The 27,879-nt window shown below is 42.9% G+C and overlaps 1 protein-coding gene across 2 annotated transcripts in view; it reads right to left on the bottom strand.

Annotated features, from left to right (window-relative positions):
- Window positions 1–27,108, bottom strand: part of MAMDC2 (MAM domain containing 2) — a 64,669-nt gene extending 37,561 nt beyond the window's left edge. The window contains exons 1-2 of one of the 2 annotated variants that reach the window (XR_010468973.1): window positions 26,912–27,096; window positions 26,662–26,775 (exon numbers count right to left, since the gene is read on the bottom strand). Coding sequence is in view for 1 of the 2 variants with exons in the window: in XM_065045963.1 (XP_064902035.1) it covers window positions 26,662–26,775; window positions 26,912–26,942 (145 nt within the window). In the remaining variant the exon portion in view is untranslated. Of the gene's footprint in view, window positions 1–26,661; window positions 26,776–26,911 lie in introns of both variants that reach the window. The other variant, XM_065045963.1, reaches the window with a different exon arrangement.
- Window positions 27,109–27,879: the final 771 nt, after the last annotated feature.

Raw genomic sequence — 27,879 nt, 5'->3', positions numbered from 1 at the left:
AGCAGACAGCAAACTTTTCAACTAAAGTGGATTCTTTTTCCTGACAAATTGTCTTGAAAAACAGAACTGTGTGGATCAATGTTAAACTTGCCCTATAAATGAAAAGTTGAGATTTCCTATGGAAAATTCTTCAGAACAGTGTCCATGCATTTAAATGAGGCTTTTTGGAGAGAAAATGAAGAGCTGGAGCATGAGGTTGGGGGCTCAACTTTTTTTAGACAGTGTCTTGGAAAAGCAAAAAATTGCATTAGCAAGTGGCTTTTCAATTGGAGGGAAAGGTTTTGTGGTACAGCTCCCTGAAGAAAGTAAAAGAAATCCCCAAACCAATCAAACACACAAAAGCCTGCACAAATATTTTGTCTGCACCCACAGTATTGTGCTGGGATTAGAGAATCAGCTTAAACTGCAGCTATGGTGGCAATTCTTAATGAGAAGTCAAACAAATGCAGTTTAGAATACTTTTGGTATCTGTCAACCTACAAGCAGAGGGCTGTTATCGGAGCTGGAGGTCTTTGCAGCAAGTTTTGCTCCAAGCAGCCTTACAACCTAGGCAGCATCAGGCTGGGGACACTGAGCCCTCATCCCAGGCCCCATGCCAATGCCATGGTGCGGCTCCAGCAGAGCGCTGGTGCTGGTGCCAAAGCCACCACAGGCTTCTCCTTACTGCCTCTGCCTGTCTGCCTGCTGTGGGGCAGGTCCCCTCTGGGCAATCTTAGCCACAATGTCACCAAACCTGAGGAGCATCAAGAGCCACCAAAAGCCACCCAGACCTCTTATGTGAGCAAGGTCTCACATCCCAAGCAGGTGGAGAAAGCACTGCCTCTTCACCACAGCTGCTGGACCTGAGGAGGAGGTCTGTCCACCACGCCAAAACCTGGGAGGTCTGCCCCACATCCCCCTCCCTAGCCTGGTGTATGCTGGGACCAGGTAGCATTGTCATCACAGGAAAAAACTTCTTGGTCTTTAAACCTCCTTGTCTCCTCCCCGGTTTCTTAGAAGCAGCTCTGTGAAAACTGCTGAGAGATGAAGAAGCAGGAGGTGGTCTGTGTTTGTTGTGTGCAGAGACTGACATGCACTGCTACTGTCCAGGCTTTTCCTCCTCTTGTGTCTACAGGGACACTTCAAGCCCAAAGCCATCATCTTCCTGCAGAAAAAAGCCACGGTCCTGCCCGGCTGCTGCACCAGCCCCCTTCACTGCCCAGGCAGGGAGGGCACCTGAAGGCACTAAATCCACCCCTGCTTCTCCAAGGGGAACAGTGGGGTTTCCAGGCAACTTTCACAAAGCTGAGTGGTATTTATTGAAAACAAAAGCATTTTGTCGAAAATCACAGCCTCAGACAATGAACACCCAGGCAGTTCACCCAGGCGGTCAGGTACCTTCTCCCTGCTGGGTGGACAGCCCTGACAACAGGAGCTGGCCCAGCAGCTTTCTCTCTGCTCACCTTACTTCACAGAGTCCCCCCTCCAGGAACCGAGACTAATCATTTGACCCTTTGTTTGCCATGGCCACCAGAGCAGGCCAGAGAGCTCATGTTTCGCAACCCCGGGGTGAGGGAATGAATCTTGAAAGGTTCGTTTCCCAGCAGAGGGCTTGGATTGCCCCACCTCCTGCCCTGTCCTTTGCTCCTACACAAAAGTTCAGAAATACAGCTGTCAGCCAGCCTGTCAAAAACCATAAAAGTAATACAATTAGCCCTGAAACACTTAATGACTGTGGCATCTGGTCGCAGCTACTACCATGCTAGCAAAGCCTTCCAGCAAGGAAGTGTGGATCCATTGGCGTGCCCGTGAGAGTCTGGCAATGGCCCAGCCTGCGCTGCCGTTCTGTTTCTGATTTTAGAAGAGTTGCTCCACTGCACTGAGGATGTTTGAACTTTTAAGAGCTTTCTGGCAACAGCCAGGTCCTCTCCTTGCTCTCTCTCTTGAAGTCCCAAGATCCTTACATCATGCACCAATTACACCAGACCTTCTGTTTGTTCCAATACAAGCATGTGGGTTTGTTTTCTTTCACAATGACCTCACGGATTTTTATACACTTGTCAAGTTTTCTTTCTGCTTGTTCCAGCCAGCCCATCCATCCCAGTGAGCTGTTGTTCAGACCACTGCATTCTCCTTTTCACACTGTTCATTACATAACTTTGACAGCTTTTTATCTGCTGACACAAAGGATCCCAGGTTCCTCTCTCATATCTCTGTTTTTCTTTGCAACAGCTCTTTCAAAAAGCCATCTCTGATTTCCATTAGCTCGCATGCTTGAGCAGCATGTAGGTAAGATCTGGAGACACAAGATTCTCTGCTGTGAACTTCTGAGTCAGAAGTTATTCAGAAAAGCCACTTCTTTATTCTTTGGCATCCTAAATCAGTTTCCATTGTCCCCAGTACATGGGGAATACTAAACATAAAAACCAGATGAAGTAGAAATCATCACGCATCTATTTGTTCACAGGGCTAATCTTTTTCATCACTAGCTTTATGTCTTTGCTAAACCATGTTTCCACCAGGATCAAGCACACAAGGGAAAGCACAGCTGCTTGTGCAGGCAGTGTGCATCAGAAAGGTGCTTTTCTTCAGCAAAAGAGTACAAAATTTCACTCCTACAGTATTCCCTTGCATTATGTTGTCTGTTTACTTTGTTCGTTGTTCATTTATTTATGCAGATGCACATGGTGCGATGTGGTGGAGCATACCTGTAATGTAGTACGGGTTCTGGTTCATATTGTGTGCCAGCCTGCCCAAGGCAAACCTATCCATCCACAGTCCACACAGCTTTGGCACTTTTTTTAAGTAAAATCCATCAGATTTACAACCCAGACCAAAAGGTTGGCTTGCACCCCACGGGGGAACTAATGAGAGGAAGTGGGTGAGCCAGACCATGAGACAGGTGACTTCTCATTGTGTTTTAAGAGCGGAGGTTTCTGGGGCCATGCTTCTCCTCGAGTCAGAGTAACAAGCACAGCCATAGGGACTAAGAGTTTGAGAGAGAGAAGAAAGAGATACACCAGCCCTGATTTGGTTGCCACATGTCATGATTTCTGTTAATCTGAAAGATCATGCTTTTGTGCTTCAAAAGCACAGACTTCTTGGTCAAGAAACTTCCTTGGTATGCTCCAAAGGGGTTAAACTAAAAGCTGGTGGCGCTCACCATCTAAGCAAAACTCTGAAGCAAGCCTGCACTCAGCCAGGGGAACGGGAAAACCCTGGTCACAGCAAGTAGCGGCCCCAGGAGGGAGAGGACAAGGAGCCTTGGAGCCGGGGCCCAGGGGTGAGCAGGAGCAGAAGTCCACCCAGCATGACTTGGCTTAGGTGCATAAGGGAGTGGAGTCACAGCGTGCAGGGGCGTCCTGGGCCAGACCCGAACACTGCCCTTGGGAAAGGAAAAAACCTGCAACCGGCAGCCTTCTGGAGCGTATCTGCAAACCACAGGGATGCACTCAGTGAACAATTATAAAAGCAAAACTTTTCTACTGCATGGTTCTGCTGTCGCTGCATCTGCCAAATCACTTGGCCTGCTGCGTTACCCTGAAAACCAGCTCATCTGCCTTAATGTTTGTGTCTCCCAGCTACATCAGATCAACTAATAAACTGTACCCTTTGCCCACAAGCCTTGTCCCTCTGTGGAAAGTTCTAAATGTGTATTGGCTTCACTGGCTTCAGAAGCTGGAACTCCTGTGAGTTCAGTTTCCTGCTTTCTGTAAGCTTGGTGACTTTAGGCTCTTTTTTTTTTTTTTTTTAATAGCAGGATTGTTAGCATGACTGACAGGCTCACTGTGGGCTGATCGGTGATCTCGCATCACAAAATACAAACAGAACTGCTACCAGATGACGTACATATTTATATCCATATCCTGAAATAGCTGGCTACAGAAGGTCCTTACAGATGAGCTGATCAGATCCCAACAGGTACTAGCAGTAACCCGGGAGAAGGTCACCAGAGGGAATCAGCCTAGCCACACCATCCGTTTCCAAAAGCTGTTGAAGGTCGCTGTCTCGTAATTTATCACCAGCTGCTGCTGTGGCAGCCCCGTAGCTGCTGCTGTGTTTACTCAATGGCCACTCTCGAGTAATCTGCTCCAAGAGAGAAAGCAGACACAGTGACTCATCTTTTGCCACAGCAAGCTTCATCCTGGACCAGGAACATGCAATGGTGAAGATTCAATGTCTGCAGCCACAAAACCTGCAGCCAAGGAACACATCTGCTGACACTGAACATCACAAACACCAGGATCATGCTTAATATTTCCTGGAACTCTGCAAAACTGCATCCAGCCGTTAGCCACTTCAAAGATCAACATCAGCACCTTCAGTTTACCAGGGATGCCTTAAGGCTTTCAGTCCTGTACATCATTCCTGCCTGGCAAGCAGCTGGTAGCAACTAAGGATGGGTGCAAGTACAGACATACTGAGCCAAAATACACAAAACTGGAGATGGGGGATTTTCAAGGGTTTATCAAAATAGTCCCAGGTTAGATAACTGTAACCTCTAAAACATCTTATGCACATTTTAAGGGAAGATAAAGTAGTTGTAAATTTAATCCTGAAACCCACATTCGCCATTTGAGCTTTAAGTATAACCTGTTGTACTACCACTTCATTAGGCATCAAATACCCGCTATCCAGAGATGTTTGCCAAAGGATTTTTCATTTAAGTATAATGCCTCATCCCCTGAAGCAGAAAGTACACTTCACATTATACATGTCCATGCTCCATGGTAGAGTACATTCATTGGAAGCTGAGCACAGGGTCATAACCTACAAGAGCTCTCCTTTCAACAAACATAAGTGATGACTTCTGGCTGAGTACCCTTAAACAGAAACTGTTAAAACTGGTAAAATTAAACAAGAAATTAATTTAACAGCCCACAAAGCCTGGAATTCAACCTACCAAGGCTACTCTCTGAGATTTGTTTTTTCTTCTTCAGTTATTGCTCTCTATCCTTTTTGTTGAGTGGATGATTTTAAAAATATGAAATGCTACAAATTAAAAGGCAGGAATGAAAGATTGCTCTGATTTTTTTTTATTTTTTTTTTTTCTGAGAAACATGAATATACTTATTGACCCCAGAATGACTTTCCAGTTTTTACACGGATTATAGAAAACTGCACATTGATACATTTACTGCTGGTCTCAAAATTCAGAATATCCCAAAGTATTTTGCAGAATGCTGTGGGGAGGGGCTGATGCCCAATGGCTCCCTCCCCTCTGCCTCAGTAGCTGCAATCTCTAGTACCACCGCAAGGAGATTCAGTTGTGGAGCTTCAGCTCACAGTGAGACATTTGGACTACCCAGAATTATGTTTACAAGCATCACTTGGTATCAAAAGAAAAGACACCTCCTAGTGCAAACTCCAGTATAAGAGAACAGGAAGAAATGGATAGAAATGAATGCTATAAATGTTTACGCATTTAGCAGATTTAGGAACAAATATTCTGCTTTACACAGGTTATCTGACTGCTGACCATAATCAAGAGAGTTCTGATACATTTTCATTTCCCTTGGCTTTGTGTTTTAATTAAACCAGTCAAAGCCTTCTTCTGGACTGAGTCCATATCAGTGAACTACCTTACATATCTGAATTCATCTCAGGCCATCAGATGTCACCCAGAATATGCACAGGGCTCTGCCATCTGGCTGGCCCTGTCCATTCCTCACATGTCCGTCACATTGTGGTGGTCTCTCTGCTTCCCCTTACTAGGCAATGGTCAACAAACAAAATCCTTCAGGCAGTCCCTTCACACGCTCCCCAGCTGCCCAGGGACACTTGTCATCACAGATGCTCAGAATTTATTCTTAACACAGGCTCCAAATGTTTCCATTTTTTTCTAGTTAATTTTGGAAGGGAAAAGCTACTGAAACTTTTGGTGAATTTTAGCACTTACTGCAACATAATTCCAGTGAATATCCAGTATTAGCTCCAGGCATTTGCTTGCAAGGGCATTTAGCGTACCTCAGTTGCGCTATAAGACACATTTACCCAGACAGAAATAGCACTTGAGATATAAACCGGTTATTGGAAAAAATCTATCCATCTGACCCTGCCAGTTCATGACACTGTTTCCTTCAGAATATCCTCACTGAATCCCATTTCACTGCTAAAGTAAGTAAAAGTTTGTCAAATCTTTCCAAAGTATTAGAGTTCATGGGCCTTCATTAGATTTTTTTTTTCCCCTAACAATTATTAAGGTCACTGTGCCTCATTCTATTTACTTTGCATCCTAAATATGCTAGGGCTATCACACAGATGTTAATGAAGTTCAGGTAAATCCATAAATACTATTTAGATTAACCTCCTTCAGTGCACTTGGCCTGCCAAATCTCACTGGTCACTTAAAACTACCCATAGGGAGCAGCTCCCTTGCAATGTGCCCCCCCATTTATTCCTCAGAGTGTAATTAAAGGACCCCAGAAGACAACAGCAGCTCTGAACGCACATCCTCCCAGGTTGCTGTTAGTACCCAACAGTGCTCACAGATGGACACTTGGGGAAGAAACAAGTGTTAAACAGGCACACTGAGATGCTCCACCCCAAGCCATCTGAGCCCCTGCTGCTGTTTCTCAGCCTGAGCTGGTTGTGGTATCCACTCTATCAACAGATGATCCCGACCGAACAGCATGTGCCTTGTACTTTTCCTAAATAAAAATAAACTATGCACAAAATAAACCCTGCAGAAATAACTTTGCTCTATCTGCCAAGCTTTGTGTGGTCTTTCTAAAAACAGTCCTTAGTCCAGTTTTTCTGAGAAAGCCTTTTAGTGTTGGCTTTGCCATGAAGTATAGTTCGGAAGTTATTTGAGACAAGGCAAATGCTGGAATGCTTGAAGGTGTTACCAAAGTTCATACAGTGTCAACGAACAGGTTCAGCACTGGTCCCAACACATTTTCTGTATGTTTACAGTTTCCCCAGGAACAGTGAATTCTCTGCTGAAAAAGTATTTTCTGCAAACACGAAGCATTTTGGGGGAAATTGGAGCCAGGAGCTGTCTCTGGGTGCCTCTGAGCGCTCCCATACACTGCTCCCCACGCTCGGCAGCTCTGGCCGGACCCCGGCGAGCCCGGCTGGCCACTGGCAAGGACAGGCCAACTTGCCTTCTGCTGTCAGCAAACAGATTTTCAAGTCTCAAATTGTGCCAGCAGCTGCTCCCACCAGTTTTGCCTGTTACCCTGCAGAGTCAGAAACTTGTGCTGCCTGCAGAGAAAGCTCGTTGTTTACTGAAGAAACTCACAGTTGTACTTGCCAAGGAAGTATCAATGGACATCTTTGGCATGACAGAGGCAGTTCAGTCCTTATTAAAAGTTAACAAGTGATTAGACAACCTTTCTTTTCAGTTCAAATTTCACACATGTGCCACCGGTCTCTGGAAAAAGAGGGTGTAGGATTGTCTTTTCCAGCCTCTGCTCCAAGCTATAAACTCAAATAGCATTGACAGCCACTCTGCAACTCACACACAAAAGATGTTTGCCAAGAAGCCTTTACCAGTGCAACTTTCTGACATGGTCCCCAGGCTCTGCCTTTACTGTGGAGAAGGAGAAAGACCCATTTCCACAGCACAGAGACCATGAAACTCCCAGAGCTGCCGCTCCTCCTCCACACCTTAAAAGCTGAGAGTAAGCTAGGCCACAAGACCAGCTGCTTGCCAAGTTTTGTCTTGGAAAACAAGGGAAATACTTATGCCTGTTGGGAACTCGGGGTGGGGGGGAACCAAAAAGACAACGTTTTAATGCGTGATACTGAAATAGGCCGAAATACTGAGCCAATATTCCTATAACTGCAGTGCTCCAAGGGAGGAAAACACAAGGTCTCACACACCAGTCTTCAGAAGTCTGGTCTCTAATGCTACCAAGAAGGTGATCCAAGCCAACCGAGTATACAACAACCATCTAAAGCCTAAAATCTTCACATTCAGAATTCAGGAAAATGTAATTTCACCATATCATTACAAACCAGAACTTTGCTATTACTATCTTCTTCTTGTTGTTTTCATTTTTAAAAGAAAAATGTTAATGGGGGGGGGGGGGCGGGAATCAATAAAATACATAATGCAAATATGTAACTAAATTTCCTGTAAATTCTTAAGAAGCAAAAAAACACACATGTTTTAGAGAGCAAGAGATACACCATGCAACACAAAGAAAACAACCAAGCAGGGATATTCATTTACACAGTCATTTCCTTGCTTTTAAAAGTGCTCTATTTTATCTTCTTTTACACAATACTTTTTTTCCCATGCTGGCTTTTAAAAAGAAATCAAAGTCTGCAATATCTTTTGCATGTTGCAAATAAACGGATTGTTTCTTTGTGATGCTTCCGACTCTCGAGGCAAAATACAGGAGTATTAACAGTCAGGAAATGGACCTCAAGACATGCCCGCCGTTGTCCTTGTAACTCTCTGGGGAGGAAAATGGCTCTGCTTGCCAGCTGCTCTCAGACCTGTGTCCCAAGCTGTTTCAGGAGAACACAGATTGATCCCAGCAGGGGAAGCATACAATGAATTTTAAACCTGCTTTCCTCCTCTACGTCTTTGTGCCATGTGAAGCCCAGTCAGGAGAAAATTAAACCCACAGAGCCTTACTGAAAACAGAGCTGAGTAGCTCATCCTTGGCTTAGCTATTCCATGAGAGAACACACCTGGAGTTAATTCTTTGCGCCCCCATCCATAAGTAATTTAGTAGTATATGAGGGCTTAAATTCTGCATCGAAGTGCAAAGAAAATAAGATCAACTGAAAAGTTTGTTTAATCATGGCCTGAGGAATTCCCAGTGGGCCACTGGATAGAAACTATAAGCACAAAATAAATTATCTCTTACACTAAACAAAAGCTGTGGCTGCCTGCCGGATGATGAGGGATAACTCTGTGGCAAAGAGGCCTGCACGCTGCACAAACACAGCCTCTGCCGTCAGGCTCATTACCTTCCTGACTTGTTTGCTGAAGCTCCAGGGCATCCAAAATCCCTAATTTAAGAATTTCCTTCTGGGCACATTTTCCCTCTGAAATATATATCCTTTCTTTTCAGGGAGAAAGAATACATAGACTTTTGATGGGACAATGAAATAGTTTAGTTAGCCATTCTTATTGAATAGCAACTGTGGGCTACTTTTTAAAGATGTTCACCCTTCTTGCCAGAGTTCCTGGTTATATGAATACAAATGTGGTATAAACCAAACTGGGCACACTTTCACAATGTCTGGTTAACATTACCACTTATTTCTTCTGCAGAAGCAATGATGGAGATTTCTGTTGCAGCATCATGGCCTGAATCTTCAAACAAAACTACACCTTGGCTTTTTGAATGCCCTTCCACAACAGCTCAGAGTCAGGTGCTAGAATTCAGCCTCAGTGGCCTTTTAGTAAAAATTCATCGAAAAGGAGAAGTATACTTCCTGCTCCAGAAGAGCTGAAACTTTGCCATTCTAGTTTGTATATGGTCTTATTGTGCACAAGTGTTGCCATACAATGACAACATATGGCAACCTGGGCAACAGATCATGCAAACAGACATCACCCTATTAATGAAGTACGTAAACAAACAGAAAACAAATTCCACTGCAACCAAACTGTACTCCTCAGACAGTTCTGCTGTAGTATATTTCTGTTCCAGCTATTAAAGAAACATGATGGCACAGCTGAATATAGAAATGAGACTCAATAAAATTCGGAGCATGGTCAAGACGAGTCTACTATTACTTAGGATATTCAAAACTAGCAGCCATTTGTTAAACTCAGAAAATTCTCAGATATTGAGAACAATCTTTGACACAGAGACATATGGATTTGGTGGGTGGGCTAGTTGATGAATGAAGAATTTGCTGGATGGCCACATCCAAAAACTTACAGTCAACAGCTCAATGTCCAAATGGAAACCAGTAATGAGTGGTGTACCTCAAGGGTCCAAGCTGAGAGCAATACTGTTTAGTATCTTCATCAATGACATAGACAGTGGGACTGAGTGCGCCCTTAGCAAGCCTGCAGCTGACACCAAGCTGGGTGGTGCCATTGATTTGCTTGAAGGAAGGGATGCATCCAGAAAGACCTTGACAGGCTTGAGGAGTAGGCCTGTGCGAACCTCATGAAGTTCAACAAGACAAAGTGCAAGGTCCTGCACCTAGGTCACAGCAATCCCCAACATCAATACAGGCTGGGGGATGAAAGGATTGAGAACAGCCCTGAGGAGAAGGACTCAGTGCTACTGGTGGATCGAAGTTTGGACATGAGCCAGCAATGAGTGCTTGCAGCCCGGAAGGCCAATTGTGTCTTGGGCTGCATCAAAAGGAACGTGGCCAGCAGGTCGAGGGCAGTGATTCTGCCCCTTTGCTCTGCTTTGGTGAGACCCCGCCTGCAGTCCTGCATCCAGCTCTGGAGTCCTCAGTACAGGAAAGACACGGACCTGTTGGAGAGGGGCCAGAGGAGGCCACAAAAATGATCAGGGGGCTAGAACAGCTCTGCTGTGAGGACAGACTTGAGAAAGTTGCAGTTTTTCAGCCTGGAGAAGAGAAGGCTCTGAGGAAACGTTATCACAGCCTTCCAGTACTTAAAGGGGGCTTATAAGAAAGATGAGGACAGACTTTTTACCAAGGCCTGTAGTGAAATGACAAAAGGCAATGGTTCTAAATGGAAAGAGAGGAGATTTAGGTTGGACTTTGTATGACGACGACGGTGAGACACTGGAACAGAGAAGCTGTGAATGCCCCAACCCTGGAAGTGTTCAAGGTCAAACTGGATGGGGCTTTCAGCCACGTAATCTGGTGAAAGATGTCCCTGCCCATGGCGGGGGGCTTAGACTAGATGATCTTTGAAGGTCCCTTCCAACCTAAACCATTCTATGATTGTATGATATTAAATATGAATGCAATTGTGAAATAAGTTGGTAGGATAGGAGAATAAAGCAATTACTATAGTGTACTTCCTTGTAGCTGGCATTTCAAAATCAACTAATGTTAGCTAAAAAAAAGTCATCTCTGAAGCTGATGGCAAAGTCAATTATTTGGAGTAATACCTATGTCATCAGTTTGATTTGAATTTGACCAGGGAATAAGCTAGTGTACTCACCTCCAGAATAACAGTCTGGAGCGAAATAACCCACTCATGCTTTTTGCTGATGTTTACTGAAGTTCTCACAGAGCAGGTCCATTCTTCCTTACAGCTTACTGCTCTTTGATTATGGGTGCTTGCAAACACATTGCTGGCAGAGGCTGTTATTATCAGCTGGAGATGGTGGACAGCAGAATCAGTTGGAACAGAGGACTCAGCATTTCATATTTTTTATTATTCTCTCAGCTTTCCGAGAAAAATTTTAAGCTTTGTTTTTTGGCAATTCACCTCCACAAAACATTGGAAGAGCTGAAGAGGTTGAAAAGCAGAGCCATGACTCCAGGTTAAGTATAAAAAATTCCATGGTGCATATCAATTCCTATTTGCCCCAGACTCCTTCAGCATCCCTCTCTCCACAGATTTACTGTGGTCTAACTATGTAGTGCCTTCATGACTTGAGATAATCTTTATCAGTCTAGACTCTCATCCGTGCCCTTGCAGGGCTGTTCTGTAGCCTTCAGGTGGCACAGTAGGTAACAGTGACCATAGGAGCACTAATGGAAATCTTACAGCAGATTTCTCATGCACATCTTGCAACCTCCTCAGCAGTGCATCAGCAGGATCACCAGTAAAATATACAGACACATTGTGCAGGTACAGCCTGCAAACATCGCCCTCCAAAAGATCTTACAGGCTGCCTTGTTCCATCAGGCTCGAGTGCTGCATTACTATGAGGACCCTTCAGACTGCCACCCTTCCCTCTCAGGGAGTTTCCTGCAGTACAATACAATAAATGCTACAAAAACTAGGATGGTACAATCATCAAATTAGAAAAGACCTCAAGAGAGGCCAGTGCAGATGTTCAGCAAGCAACAATTCCACTTTCCAGCAAGTTTCAAAGGTTAAGGTTTTGGGGTTTTTTTTCTCTTTTCACAGAATCATTTGAATATTTTCAAGACATGGACTTACATTGAAAGTTCTACTGCTCTGCGCTTAAGCTGGAGCTCCTTTTTCCTCCCACTTTCTCTCTCTTGAGTAGCCAACAGAGATACCTAAGCTGAAAAGTGGGTGCCACAAGTAATCTTGCAGTAAGCAACTATGTTATTTCTTTTAAGAACAGTGAACTAACTTGCAGGCAGACAAAAGGCAGAGCAGTCAAATTCCCTTCTAGATGCATAACTAAAAAAAACCACAAAATGGTCTATCAAAAATAAACAGCAGAAAAGCTAAGCAACCCTTGAAAGTGTAACATAAAAAGATCTAGCTGACCCAGCACAAGAAAAGATTATTGGAGTCCTCTGCTGCTAAGGGGTGATTGATCACATAACCCTATTTTTGGCTTCAACACCCACCAACTGTGATGTCTACTCCACATTCATGAGTGCTTTTTCAAATAAAAACACTGATTACAGCTCTTTGCTTTTTACCTACATGTGGTGGTCCAAACTATACATACCACTCATCTTATTTCCATATATGACAACTTCGCTGTGCAAAGTTTTCTCTTCTTTCTCAAACAAACTACAGTTACTGCCCTAATAACTCTCCAGTTTGACACTTAGTTTAAAATAAGCACTGGAAGTGACTATATTTAGAGAACAATCTGGTATTGGTATAAATCCTCTCATGTTTCCACTTAAGCACCCAAGAATATTCTTGGCCAGGAAAGAAATGCCTTTGCAAAAGGCCTTGCAAGAATTAAAATGCAAAATAACAACTATATAAGAACTAGAAAAGATTCCTGTGTTTGAATTTCTCCTGCTTGTTATTAAACTTCAACTAATCTTATGCAAATCAACATCTGGGATTAGCATTGCCTAGCTATAAGTATGCATATTTTAAAAGTTACAAGACATCCTACTTGAAATGCTATAAGCAACAGCTTAAAATGAAACATGTAAGTTTTCAAGGATATATATGAAGATCTTAACAAGTAGTTTGCTGTGAAGCTGAATATGCAACTGGAGGTGCTAAGCAAACCATTCACTGATAGACTTGTTAAAAGACTTATTCTGTACACGGACAGATTTTATCATTGTTTGTGCCCTGGATGTTACCATGTCTCCGAGGCATATCTCTAAGGGAAAAAAAATGAAGTTAATCCAGTTTTCTCAAACATATTTATTGTAGCTATATTGGGTACACTTTAAAAATCCGGCTACCAGGATGCTTGTACTTGGAGTTTTCATTTGTGTATGTGTATGTACTCTAGCACTCAAGGCAGCCTTTACTGATCCCCATAAGGGGACTTAGGAATTTAAACATTTACAAATCAGCTTACACTTAGGATAACCACAACCATTGATCTTCTGATTACTGTGAAGGCTCCAAATTCTTTCACAGCTATGGGAATATACTGCTGCTTAAGCTATGGCTCAAAGCCTGAGGAGTACTAATAGCTGCCTGTATTGAGTAAATTTTCTACTGCACTCTTAAGAATGGCTCCAATGTCCATCATACCAGACAAAACTGGCTGTCATCTAGCATTTGGGTACTCATATTTAATTTTCCTGGCATGAAAAAGGTCTCAGGAAGATTGTGAACCATGGCTTGACACATGCAAATGTGTCTCCAGATCTTTGGTCTTCTGGTTTCAGCCCCTACTTAGAGCTTGTAAATTTTTGTGACTGCTTGCCTCAAGTGTGCACATATTTAAGGCAGGGAATACACTTCTCTCTACATAAGGCACCTGGCACATGGCAGAAGGAGAGAAAAAGGGATTTGCTAAGAGCAGACAACAGTAATAAATACTGATATAGAACAGCAGATCAGCTTGGGGATACATGGCTTCGGAGAATTAAGGCTTCTATTTCCCAAACAGACACAGGACAGTGCAGACATCTATGTCTGTTTCAGCACTTGCCCGAAACTATTTTGATGAGCTCAGAGCAACTCAGAGTCCATATCCATTCATTCCTCTGCCTCCCTGCTGACTTCACTAAACAATTACGCCAATTACTGTCAACTCTGTCTTATGGCCTTGAATGAACTCAGATCACTTTGGCTAAAGAGCTGTGAGACAGTAGGTTCAGTCAAGAAGGTTCATTTGCAAAATGATCTGCCAAGAGTGATTAGGTGGAGGGGAACTATTTGGCTAAAGCTTCCTCGAGATAATAGTCAGAAGTCCTCAAAAGAAACAGGAAACTATGAAGAACAGACCTTCCTCAAAATTCGAGTGCGCTACCTCTTAGTTTATCTGTTTCCTATGAAATCTTGCAGCCATGAGCTTTAGAAAATCTTAGCTACATGATAATCAAGCCTCAAAAAAGCCAGCAAGGAATAGATTCTCCATACATTGTTAAAACAATTAAGAGATCCTTCATTTAACAGGAGACCTATAACAAACTCTAATTTCTTCTCCTGGATGAGGTGCAGAGATTTCATATATACATTCACATAAACAGACTCAGATATGTACACATACGTGTGACTATTCTGTTTAATTCTTACCTTACAAAGCTCCAGAAATTCTCAGGCTTTTCATTGTGGTGGCGATCTCTCCAAAAGACCACTGCAGTATGGCTTTTCGTAGCTTTCAGTCAAAAATGTGAACACAGAATCAGAGAACAGTTAAGGTTGGACAGTCTGGAGGTCATCTGGTCCAACCTCTCTGCTCAACCAGGGCCACCTAGAGCCAGTTGCCTAGGACCATGTCCAGATGGCTTTTGAATATCTCCAAGGACAGAGACTCCACCACCTCGCAGTACCCTCACAGTGAATAAGTGTTTCCTGTTGTTCAGATGGAACATCCTGTGTTTCAGTTTGTACCCATTGCCTCTGGTCTTGTCACTAGGCACCACTGAAAACAGTCTGGCTCTGTCCTCTTTGCAGCTTCTCTTCAGGTGTTTATTTATATACATATAAGATCCCCTCTAAGCCTTCTCTTCTCCATACTGAACAGTCTCAGCTCCTGCAGACTCATCTCAAGGGACAGATACTCCAGTCTTTCCATCATCTTCATGACACTTCATTGGGCTCCCCCCAGTACACCCATCTCTTCTCTTGTACTGGGGATGCCAGAACCAGACACAGAACTCCAGGCAGGGTTTCACCAGAGCTGAACAGAGATAGCATCATCTCTCTCAACCTGTTGGCAACACTCCTCCTAAGGCAGCCCAGGACACCATTAGCCGCCTTTGCTGCAAGGGCACATTGCTGACTCGTGGTTAGCTTGGTGTCCACCAGGACCCCCAGATCCTTTTCTGCCAAGCTGCTTTCTAACTAGGCAGCCCCCAGCATACGTTATTGTACAGGGTTGTTCCTCCCCAGGTGCAGGACTTTGCACATCTCCTTGTTGAACTTCACAAGGTTCTCATCAGCCCATTTCTTCAGCCTGTTGAGGTCCCTCTGGAGGCCAGCATGATCCTCCCATGCATCAGTCACTCCTCTCAATTTTGTATCACCATCAAACTTGCTGAGGGTACACTCTGACCCATCATCCAGATCATTAATGAGGATGTTTAATAGGATAGAACCTCATATTGTCCTCTGGGATACACTGCTAGGAACTGACCTCGAACAAGACTTTGTTCCAGTGATCACCAGCCTCTGGGCTGGGCGCAACCACTCAGTCAGTTTTCAATCCTCACCTCACCTCTGCTCATCCAGTCCACACTCCATCAGGGTGTTTTTTTATGACGATATTACAGGCACAGAAAGTCAAACAAGCAAAAAAGTACCAAACAGATCTTCCAAGTATGTGAAATGTAAATAGGTGCTAAAAGCATCGGAAAAAGTTCCTAATTAAGACTGGAAGGCCTCTTTCCTTGTTCTTCAGCTTCTTGTTGCTTACACTGCTACAGCAGCTAAATTTCTAGTTAGCTCTCCAGCAAGAGAACCCTAGATTTTGTATTTCGATCTCAGATTTTGTATTTCAAAACTCAGATTTTGTATTTCGAAACTGATCTCAGCTAAGGTGCCTTTATACACAAAAGAGATAGATAAATTAATTTTATCCTCTTTGAAAACAATTTTTAAGTATGCCTTTGGGCATTTCTACTGTCCACCTGCAGCACACAAGGAGTAAGAGAGCAGTCATGCCACAGAACAGCTCGATTTTCATATCACCCACACCTCGGCTGCAACTCATGCTGCCTTCCCCATCAGCAACATGAGTTGACTTCCCAGAGTAACTGTATCTCAAAGAATATAGTATTGCAAGTATCAGTAGTAATACAACCAATAGTAATAATAATAATAATAATAATAATCATCATCATCATCATCATCATCATCATCACTGTTGCCTCAGATTTTTAAATGCAGAACACATTGGTTAAACTCATTAGTTCTAACTTCCTTTATGAGAGGCAACATGCCTCTTTCTTTAAAGGAAAATAAAATGGGTTTTCTTATTGTATTTCCCTCCATTTATATTTTCTAGATGGAGACCTTAACACCCAATACTGTATTTATGTATTTGCTCCCCAGTATGTATATAAACTTGAGCAAGCCCAGAGATTTCTGAATACAGAAAGCATATCAGAGGCAACTCAAAAAATCCAGATGCTATCCAAAATCTTCTGGCTGAGGTGCTATTATACCCAGTCATTGCAATAAAGCTGTGCCATCCAAGACCTGCCAACTTGTGAAACAAGAAATTAAGAGTCAGGGAAAAGTCAGAGTGTTATCTATACCTCCCAGGGAAGTCAGCACTGTTGATTTCCAAAGAAGATACCCTACAAACCAAATTATCATCACTCTGCAAAAATAGAAGGAAGAAATATTAAGGCAGAACTCATGGGTTTTAACTCTGACAGGCACTTTTTCCTGAGGGCAGGACTACTGACTCCTAGGAAATTAGTGGCATGGCCCAATAGCTGCATGGATATAAAAAAGTATCTGTTGCCCACTCAGACTCTCTATGTTATTTCTCAGACACATCTTCTCCCTAACCCATGCAATGAAGAACCTGTGTTCCCCCATTATAGCCCTTGGACTTATGGCTCCCTTCCACCCTGCCATGCTCAAACTATGCCCAGAAGAACAGATGACTCTTCTGCAATATGATGGAAAACAATCAGAGCACTTCAGTTTGCTGCAGTATAAACAGTATGGAATGTGCTCCCAAAGGACCTTCCAGTGCTCACGAGTCTTGCAGTACCCAAGAAGACTTTTAACTCAGAAGTGACTTTGCCTTCCAGCTACCTGTATGAAGCAAGCCTGGAATCTCATAGCCAGGCACAACCTCTTCATCTAACCCTGCAGTGATGAGACAGCCATTAGAATGATGTTTGCATTCTTTCTGTATTTCACAGTTTCCTGCTCCAGACAGGTACTCACCCTACCTGCTGACATCAGCCTTCTTCAAGAGGCTTCTCAAACCATGTCCATTATAGTCACTGAAAAGCAAAAAACGATGTTCCAGGCTGGAGGAAACATGGCTCAGCAAATGTAAAACAGGCCTATGAAAGGCGATACATTTTCATTACAAGATCTAACAAAGAATTACAGAGTCACATTGGACAGTATACTTAACTCATCTATACATTAGCTGAGGATTTCTACTGCAAGTAGAAAGCCCTCTGTGGAGCACTTAGAGCTTTATTGGAGAAAAGTGTTCATTAGTTAATCTAAACTTTGTTCTTAGATACAGTGCATTAAAACACGATCTTTAATGATATTATCAGAAAACAAGGAAATCTTCACAAAGCTGGTAGGATTATCTGCCTTACTTACCCTTTAGCCATGACCTTTTGCCACAAATGCCTCCAAAGCTGAATCTAGTAGCTTCTGTCACACAGAAGCCTCCTTCAACCTTTGTTCAACTGAGTGCCAGATAAGGTAACAGTCTCACAGTATTGATTTATTGTTATGATATAACACAAAAAAAAACCCCAAACCTCAAATCTCACTATGGTTTTGTGTACAACAACATAATCTGCCCTTCCATTTCTGTAGCTCTTCCTGGATTTTTAACATGAAATACAGTTTATGGGCCAGCAAATATGAAAAAACTCACCAAGTCACAACAAAGCTGCTTTAAGTATTTTAATTGTTCACTAATTGAAAACTATGAAGACTGTTTCCCAGAAGACTTTGGCTGATATTTCAAATGGAAATCTAATTACTGTGATTCATGGTATTTTCATACTAGGATGTGCAAGGTTTTCAGAACTGAGCAAAGTGTTAGTAACATGTAGCTCATACTTTATCAGAGAAAACATCTATTTAAAAGAACATTCAAAGTAGACCAACACAATTACTCAGACTATGAGAGTTGTCTGATATACTGATCTTGGGCCATGTTTGCCAACAGAAAATGTGTTGGAGGAACAGACATATAGTGTATAAGAAAGAGTCTGTTAATCAAAGAGCATTTTTAAAGTGGTGGGCACGATAGTGTTAGGTAAAATTGCAGGAATCTTTGATTATTGTATGAAGACGGACTAAAATAATCAGGCTTGAATCTTTGGCTGCCTAGACACACGGGGAAGGACAGGGCAAAAGATCCTTACTCTTTTAAATGTGAATAATAAAATATGTTCAAATGATATAAAGGCTTCTAAGTAATCAAAGAATTGCATGAAGTTACAGGGATAACTATGCTGACCTTTTATCTATCTAGCCTTCTATAGCATTACTGCTACAAAGTAATATTAAGACAGTAAAAACTGAAATATTAAAGGAAAATATCATAGAATCATAGAATACCAGGTTGGAAGGGACCAAAAGGATCAATCTCTCTTTTTTTTTAAAGCATTTTTTCTTCAGATGCAACACTAGAAGGTTTGAGCCAGTTTGATAAGTTTAGTCAGTCAACTAATCATGGCATTGCCTGTACTGCTCTTACACAGGGTGTCTAAGGATGAAAAATCTCAGAAGGTATAATGGCAGAACTGGAAAAAAAAAAAAAAAAAAAAAAAAAGAAAAGACAAAACAACTAGTTGTGACTAGTTTGGGCTTTTTTATTCAATAAGCTTTCAAAGATTTTCACTTGATAGCATCCTATATAATAAGACTATTAGGGCTTTTTCAGCCTGATTCTATTGTAACTCCGAATAGTCTGTACCATATGCAAGATGAATAGGTCATTTTCACCACTAGAAATGCTCCTGAAATGCCCGTGGTCACACTTAAGCACAAATGCTAGCTTATTTTTCCTCACTACAGATCTTGACCCTCATTAGATCTTGACCAAAATACATACTGAAAATTTTCTGTGCTGACAATACCTTCCCTTCCCTCCAAAAAAAAATGAACTGGCAAATTATTAGCTCTTCTCTTCATTTTCTAGATGACTACACATGTAGTATAATAAATACAATAACACAAAGTAGTGGTATTACTGATATAACATCTTACACCATGCATGCACCTTAAAATTCCTAAAAAGACGCTTCAGCTACATTCATTTAAGTATTTCATTTTTTCATAAAACTCAAAATATTTCTAGCTGTTTTCAGCAAGTGATTTTGTATGTTTGTACTTGTATTTTAGCAAACTTCAGCAATAAATATTTGCAAGGTCAGTATCCATTCTGTTTATAGCAGCAGCCTAAAACATAGTCTTTAACTTCCTATTAATGGAGAAAATAACCTCAAAAAGCTAGACTGATTTCCCAGTCCTGGGCCCTATCCATCTCCACCAGAGCCAGCCACAGCAGCTGTGATTTCAGGGGGGAAGCCTCACCTCACCTTCCAGCCCAGGACTGGGATGTGCCCAGCTAGTTTTCCACGTAAACGTACAGCACTTTGAAATGTGAAGCTGCAATATAATTTTTACTAAATGTGGTTTACAGATCCATATCAGTTGTAGAGAACCATCCAAGTGGCTCCACCCTACTAACAAATAACAAACCCTGTTACCTAGAGGGAATAAGATTTACTCTGGGGTTACATGCAAGTTATTTGTTTGACTGAGGTGATTTGGCCTCCCAAACACTCTTTTGCCCTTCTGCATTTTAATTCATTTTTTTCCAAATTCTAGTGGTAAATGTCTGTTTTCATGTTTCATGCAAAACAACAAAGCCCAGTCTATTGTCAGGAGTTGAAGGTATATTCAGTAACTGTGAATTTTATAACAGCCATTGTCCTTCTCTTGTGGCTGGCCTCCACAGCTCAGTGTAAATTGCACTAAAATAGCTTGTTCACTCTCTAACCACTGAAGCGCTAACAGCTGTATGTGAAAATACACTTCTGAGAACTGTACTATCCTGTGGAATGCTTTGAAACTCATCTCTCACACAGTGACTCACCAATAACAATTTAGGATTCATTTGTTCTCCCTCTGCAAATGGAAAGCCAAGACTTATTGAAAGTGTCATGCACAGGCAGCTGCTGATGAAGTGATGAAGACCTCCGTGAACGTAAAGTGCTCTTGGACATCTCTTTTTGCACAAGACCTGCCTCTGAAGATGAGCAAAAAAGTATGCTAATAAAAGTAATTTGGTCATAGTTAAGTATAAATGCTACTGCCAAAACACCTGGGACAGAAGTTATACCTGTGCAAGCAGAATGTCTGATTTCCTGATGGTATCAGCAAGAAAAGGGAAAGGCTGTAGCAAGGCTGAATACTACTCACACATGGTACTACTAAGCTGCTGTTGACAGACTGAACAAGAGAATAGCACGAAGAAATGAGTTCCTAACACCAGCGCCGTGGATGAGTAGTCAAAGTGGAGTGCACAGGTGAAATTGCACCAAAGGTGAAGGAGAAATAGGAACACCACAAGAGTCTAAGTGCATCACAATATGTGAGAGTTCGCCTTTTTTTTTCCCTTGGGAGTGACTAGGAAGGACGGTTGACACTCCAAACGCAATTATTTTGCACAGGATAACAAGCATTTTCATTATCAGGTCAAGGCAAAACAGACTGTGTGCCAGTTCTAATGGCTTCTCTGCTCCATCAAATGGCATTCGGTGCAGAGATGCGCAGCCTACAGGTTTGCAAGAGCCAAACCAGTAAGGTTCCATGGCAGGGTAACTTATCAGCTGAAAACCTTGCCAGCAAGCGAGCATTGCGGTATGCCAGCCTGGTTCTGCTGCAGCTAGGTACAAGCTGGTGCAAGTCTCCCTGAATTACCCTCTACTTTGTTCCCAATTACACAAGCAAAAACATGTAAGACCGCTTGTCTCACCTTAGGATCGTACAAAGCCAGCAATGTTACACCTTTAGGATCGTACAAAGCCAGCAATGTTACACCTTTTCTACATTTTCAAATTGCTTACTTTCCTATGTACAGGAAAGTACTGTAGATAGATGGAAAGAAAACTGAGACTACAGATGTGCCAATCTATCTGCCAATAGGTTTGTAACTGGGCACAACCCACATAATAAATGAACTGCGTTTGCTGTGCAACAAAATCTACAATCACCAGCGATTACTTGTTTCATTACTCTGCATATTACAACCAAATGGTGTGGCATTCAAGATGAGAGAGCTTAGGTCAAAAGGGGTCAGTTTTAAGTCATATGGCACAGCTGTAAATACAAGCCATTTAGATGGTATGCAGGCCATGTTTAGATTTGAGATTCCTTATGCTGCTGCTCTCATGCCTGACTTATCTGATGCCCTGGGATGGCTGTTGTGCTTCTTGAAATAATTTTCCATTTTAAAACCATTTTGAAGCATAGCTATGTGATAAGTATGTACCAGAAGCCAAATTTCAGTTTCCTGATGCTGCTGTCAGTGATGTTGCTTGCTTACCTGCTTACCATAAACTGTTACCCAGTGGATGCCCATTTTGAGTGTGTCACAGAAACAGTCTTGGACTAATGCAGCAAAAAGTAGGGATGTTTTAAGGAGAAGAAAATCAGCATATTTTAAAATACATCATTATTTATTACATCACTCATCTGAATGAAATCTATTTCTTTTTAAGGATGAGTGCCCTTTGGAATAGTGCAGGAAGATAAAACATAATTAAAAACTTTGAAACATATACTATTAAAATATAAACTTGGAGACATGAAATTAGAAGCAATACACACCTCCAGAATTTTAGAAGGAAAGCAACACACACAAAATTTGGATTTAAAGCTGCCAATAATGATGTGAGAGCCAGATGCATATGGCTGTATCAACTACCAGTTATAGCTTTAGCAGTTCAGTGCCACATAGCTCATTATAGCGGATAGACATGGAAAGTTGTTTGACAACACTCCACAGAAGAGTAAATGTGATAAGGAGACAACTGTACAAAACCAGTTGCCACCACTACTAAAATAGCTCCAAGACGAATGCAATTGCCAGTGTGTGGGCACATTTAACAATGATAACTTGCTTTCTGGAACACGTTGCTCATATAAACAACCTATCTTCCCTATACTTTGCAATGGTAATAGAGAAATTTCTGATCTCATGGTTAAATCCAGGCAAACAGATGTAGCACAGCAAACTTCATTAGTGCAAACTTCATTAGTGCAAATTTGAGCTGACAGACAAATGCACATTATTTCAGATGCACAGACAAATGCACATTATTTCTAGCTCTATTAAAATGGTCTCTGTTAAAATGAAGGGAGAAGCAAACATACCCACAGACACAGGCACACAAAATGCTGTACAGCTATTCTTGGCAAAAATGTAAACATTGTCCAGAGTCACAGAAAAGATGTGCTACAATTATTTTGTCTAACGAAACTTATCTGTAATAATCCTATGAACAGCATGTTCTCACAGTCAGGTTACGGCTTGTTCTGTGCTAGACAGAGCTGTGAGGAAAACAAAAAAGGCCAAAATCCAACCCTGCAGAACTGCCACAATTGACACAAGGCTGTGTTTCCTACTCCTGTTTCAAGGGGGTCTACATGGCTTTATTACTCTACTCACGATTACTGCCTACTACATATAGCATTTTCCTTTGGTTTAAAGTGTGAAGAAAGTAATCTGCTTGGCGAAGAAGATCATTAAACTTACAAAGCACGTGGGTCCTCTGGTTAAACAGAATCTCAAGATTATTTGATTAAATCTTATCACACAAAGTTGGACAGCATGTATTAAAATGGACAAGGAAGGTGTTTCCCTTGCAGCAAATACTGCTGACACAGAATACCTGTGGAAACCAGCCACTATGTACCTGCAAAGCTTTATGCCGCAACATAACTAGACCTGAATTCATGCTACATATACTCGTAGGTGTTAGTGGTAAGCAACATGGAATTCTAGCTCCTCAACTATCTCTAAATATTTATACCACAGTCGTGATGAATATAGATCTGCTTTCTAAATTTCTCATCCATTAGTTGAGTCCAAGGACTTTGATCTTTGTCTTATATTCCATATCTGGATTTTAAGATATAGATTATCCATTCAGAGGCATCAAGAACGCAGGAATATTTATGGGAGCATGCCTATACCTCTGAAGTTAAAACTGACCATTGACACCTTGGCTTATGTGTACTAGCAAATCACTTAATACTTGCCGAGCTCATCATTGGTCCATTGATCCCACACAAATTCATCTGTTGCTCATCAGATTTCAGAACCAGAATTATGTGATGATACCCTTTTCCTGAGCAACAACATTACTGTGTTTCTTGTGTAGCTGGTATCCAACAATCACCCACTTCATGAAGCACATCACGTTTGCACAGGATTTCCCAGCTGACACTGAAAACAGAACTGGCACATTAGGAAACTTGCTGCCTCAAGCATGATGCTATATTTACCCAGCCTGGGCCATGACCTCAGCTGGGCGTGCTTCTCAGCCATGGGTAAGCTCACAAGAAGTTTATATCCTCGGCTGTTTCAATATTGTACATTTTCCTTTGCACAGTAATTATCTGCTAAAAATCATTACAGTTCTAAAATGCAAACACCAAGTTAGCGGATGACTGACTCAAAAAGCTAACAGTTAAAAAGCGCACTTTGATGTTTATACTTGAAGGTATTATTGATGAATTCAGAGCCATGTGAGAAAGCTTGAGCTTTACAGAGGGTTTCAGTGAAGCAGAAGTTTATGGGAGCCAAGGTCTACATGACAGATATTATGGTAAAATGCCTGATTTGTTTATTGTGTAGCTGGTATCCCATAAACATCCACTTCTTCAAGGCCAGATTTGCCAGTCTAGAGTAAAGCAGTAAAGTGTGAAATAGTTACGTGTCTCAGCATTGACTATTTTGATTTTCCTTTTACACACAACTAAAATGTGCCCTAAAATGCCAGTGAACTACAGGTATCAAAACTTCAACTTTAAAAAAAATCAAAATGTTTTCAATAATAAAAGTGATTAAATTAAACACACACAAAAAAAATCTCTTATCCCAGAACTACCAGAATACTCAAGAGAAGCCAGGAACATTTTAAAAAGCAGTTGAACCATAGAAACATACTGGTTTAAGTGGGAATGCATAGATGTAAACAAAAGTAAAATTTAGCCTCACTCTTCCTTTCTGTGCCTTGCTCTTCAGAAGATATCAGCTTCCTTGGCAACCGGGCAGAAAACTTTCAAGTATGGAGTGGAAATTTCTGGGCAGGACTTTAGTTATATTTACATCATCTTGACAGTTTGGCACAAGATCTCACTATTGAGAGATTTAGAAGATGAAAGAACTTGTACTGCAAGTCAGATAATCCCTGTAAGACGACCGCTGTATACAGCTCTATATTACAAATAATATTTTGAAATAACAATTTTGAAGCAATGCAAGGAGAAGCGAACAATTCAAAACTAAGCTGCCACTCCCATCCTTAACTTTCTCTGTTGTCCCAGTAAATTACCACATTGACGTACACCAACCTGCAAATACCAGGACCCAGTGCTGCCGAAAGGAACGTGGTTTTACTAGCTAAAAAAGAGCATCTAAGGAAGACTGGTTTTGCACACCTGCTACATAGATTTGAATGAACTATGTTCAACTAGATTTAGTTATGATTCCATGAATGTATTTCTGAAGAGGCTAATACATTGTGTGCCAAATGTTTGCATGGAATGACTTACTATGATTAAATTGCAGACTGCAGAGAAAAGGCTTATGATGGAAATGCTGACAGAACTATGCCTATTAAGAGAGGTGGTACACCACATATCCTCCCAGGGTTTAACAGTTCAGTTATATATCTCTGAAAAACAAGACATACAATGACAGAAGGTGTGTAGATACTTATGGTCACATAGAAAAATCAAACTACTACAAGCAAGATAGTATTGCGTGGGCCAAAAAGTAGTCTGCTGCTGATCCAAATCTCTGATAGTTTCCCTGTTTCTTGAAGCACTGTAGCAAGGATGTGCACAACACAATGCACATCCATTTCTGCAGTTGTTACTCCTACAATCTTACAGTCCCTTGGAGCTGCATCAGTACCACGACCATGTCACTCCCCATTAATCACAAGGAAGAAGTGCTGCTTCCAAGACCGGTGGCTTAAGGGGGCATGGTGTTAAAAGGCATAGCTGGGAAAGCAGAGACGGCTACTAAATTTCCACTAGTATATTAAAAAAATCTATGTATCTTTAAATTATTTTTAAAAAAGGAGAAAAAAGCAATTATTTTAATCAGAACATCCTGACAGCCTTTTCTAAATTAACACTCTTTGTACATTCTTAAACACTAACGTTTAATCTGAACATTAACAATTAAAGATTACTTGCTTTGCAGATGTAAGAACTGGGTACAAATCAGAAAAAAAGAAAAAAGCTTTATTATCAACTGAGTAACAAGTGGAATGATAAAACTGGACCAGCCAGTTTTGAATGGAGCACTGATGAGGGGTAATAAAAAGTGTCTATCTCTTTGTATCTGTACTCATCTCTTCATTATTCTTGGCACCTGTTTTGGACCTTTAAACCTTTGAAAATACATATCCTCTTTCACTGTGTGGGCACAACTTTCAGTTAATGAATGACATTGTGGCCAAAACATAACCAAAACTAAATTATTTTATTACACAGTTATAACCATGTTGTATTTAATTTTGTTTTGTCTTTGTTTTGTTCATACTGATTCTGTCAAAAATGGGAGCCTACACTAGAAACTTAACAGGAGTTACACTTGCATGGAAACTCTGTACAGTGACAGGATTTTGTTCTCTCTTTCAATGGCATTCAGTGAAATCTAATTAACTGAAAGACTAATGCTTATCTTTTTCCTATCGAACTGTAGGTATCATACAATAGAGAAAAATCGTAACTGAACGTGTTGTAAAGATACTGTTCAAAAAGATTTTATCCTGCCCTGAAAATGCATCCACTTCTAGAATAGAACCGAAAATATATTTAGAAAAAAATAAATGCAGCTTAATAGGAATTTGACAGATGTGTTATCTTCTGGGAAGAGGATAAATTAACTACGGCAGATTTGCTAAAATACACCTTTTCCCAACAGAAAGTGAAAGCAATAGGAAGGCGGTTCCTGAGGCATCCTGCAGAAACCTGCGGAGAGACCTGCGCCTGGAGCCCCCGGACGGCTCCCCGCAGCGCCTGCCGATCACTTGTCCCGGCACTGACACCCAGACACCGAAACTGCACACGGGAGGACTCTGGTGGCCGCCGCTTCCCCGGAAAGCTTCAGCGGCGCGTTCCCGCCGGGTGGCAGCGGCACCCCGGGATGCCACCCGCGGAGCGCTGCGCGCCGCCACCGCGGTCGCGGGCAGCAGCGGCGCCCGTGGGGCAACAGCGGTGCCGGGCGGTGGGCTGTATGCCCGAGGGGAGCTGCACGCCTGGTGCTGGGCTGTACACAGCAACGCTCCTACCTTCCCCGTGCAGTGCCCAGGGCAGATGCGCGTAGTCCCACTGGTATCCGCAAGCGCTGTCCTCGAAGGCGCACGACCCGGGGGAGAGCAAGGCGGCCCCGGCGAGCCGCAGAGCTGCAAGGAAGAAGCGAGTCCCGGTCACTGCACGGCCGGCCCGGGTGCCGCGGGGTGGGAGCCACCGCCAACCCCGGAGCAGTGCCCACCCCGCGCCCCGGGCTGGCGGGGAGCGTCGTCCCCCGCCGCTGCTTACCGTGCGCGGCGAGGAGGCAGAGCCGCAGCATCTTCCGCGCCGGGGAAGCCGGGGCTGGCGGCGGCGGGGCGGGCGGGCGCGGAGGCCGGGAGCGCGGGGGCGCGGCCGCGCCGAGCCCGGGGCTGCGGCGGCGGCAGGGCTGAGCGCAGCCCCTCGGCACCCCGGCGGGGCGCAGGGAGGAGAGTGCAGCCACTGGAGGGCAGGGGAGGGGCGGGGAGGGCCCCTGGGCACCCCGGGTGGGCGGCCCGTCCCACCCCCGGCGCGGAGCGAGGTCGGCCCCGGACTGTTGCCCAAGGACGAAACGGCTGGGGCTGGAGTGTCCTCGAGGATGGAGGCACCGCTGTCTCTCCGTGCAACCTGCTGAAGTGCATCACCCCTTTACAGTAAAAATGTGCTTTCTTATGTTTAAGTGGATTCTGCTATGTTTCAGTTTGTGCGCAGTGCTCCCATCACCGTGTACCACTAGAAGAGCCTGGCTCCATCTGATGTACTCCCCAGTCAGGTATTTGTGAGATGCCCATTAACACCTATCTGCAGAGAACAAAGTGGCTCCGACCCCACCGAGGTTCCTGTGCCCCCACAACCAGCCCTGCCATTCTTCTCTGCCACAAAACCTGCCGTATCAGAGGGCCATGGCAAGGTGACCTTGCTCTTTTGGAAAAGAAAGGTGCAGCACCTCCCTGCAGGACAAGGGCTCCAGCCCAACTGTCTCTATGTCTTCCCCTCACCTCCCACCAATTTGTCAGTGTCATTCATGTACTGGGGTCCCTAACTGGGGCAGTACTCAGACAGGGGCTGGACAGGCACTGAGCAGGGGACAGTCCCTGTCATCCCTTGGTTCTTGGGGCCATGTTCTGCTCATAATCCCCAGGCACTGCAGGCCTTTGTTGCAGCCCAGGCACAAGGCTGGCCCTGGTTTAGTTCAGTGCCCACCAGTGCCCAGGGCTGCCCCCAAGAGCTGCTTCCCA

This window comes from Columba livia, chromosome Z (genome assembly GCF_036013475.1).
Source record: "Columba livia isolate bColLiv1 breed racing homer chromosome Z, bColLiv1.pat.W.v2, whole genome shotgun sequence".
NCBI lineage: Eukaryota > Metazoa > Chordata > Aves > Columbiformes > Columbidae > Columba > Columba livia.
This window is presented reverse-complemented; position numbering and strand designations above follow the sequence as displayed.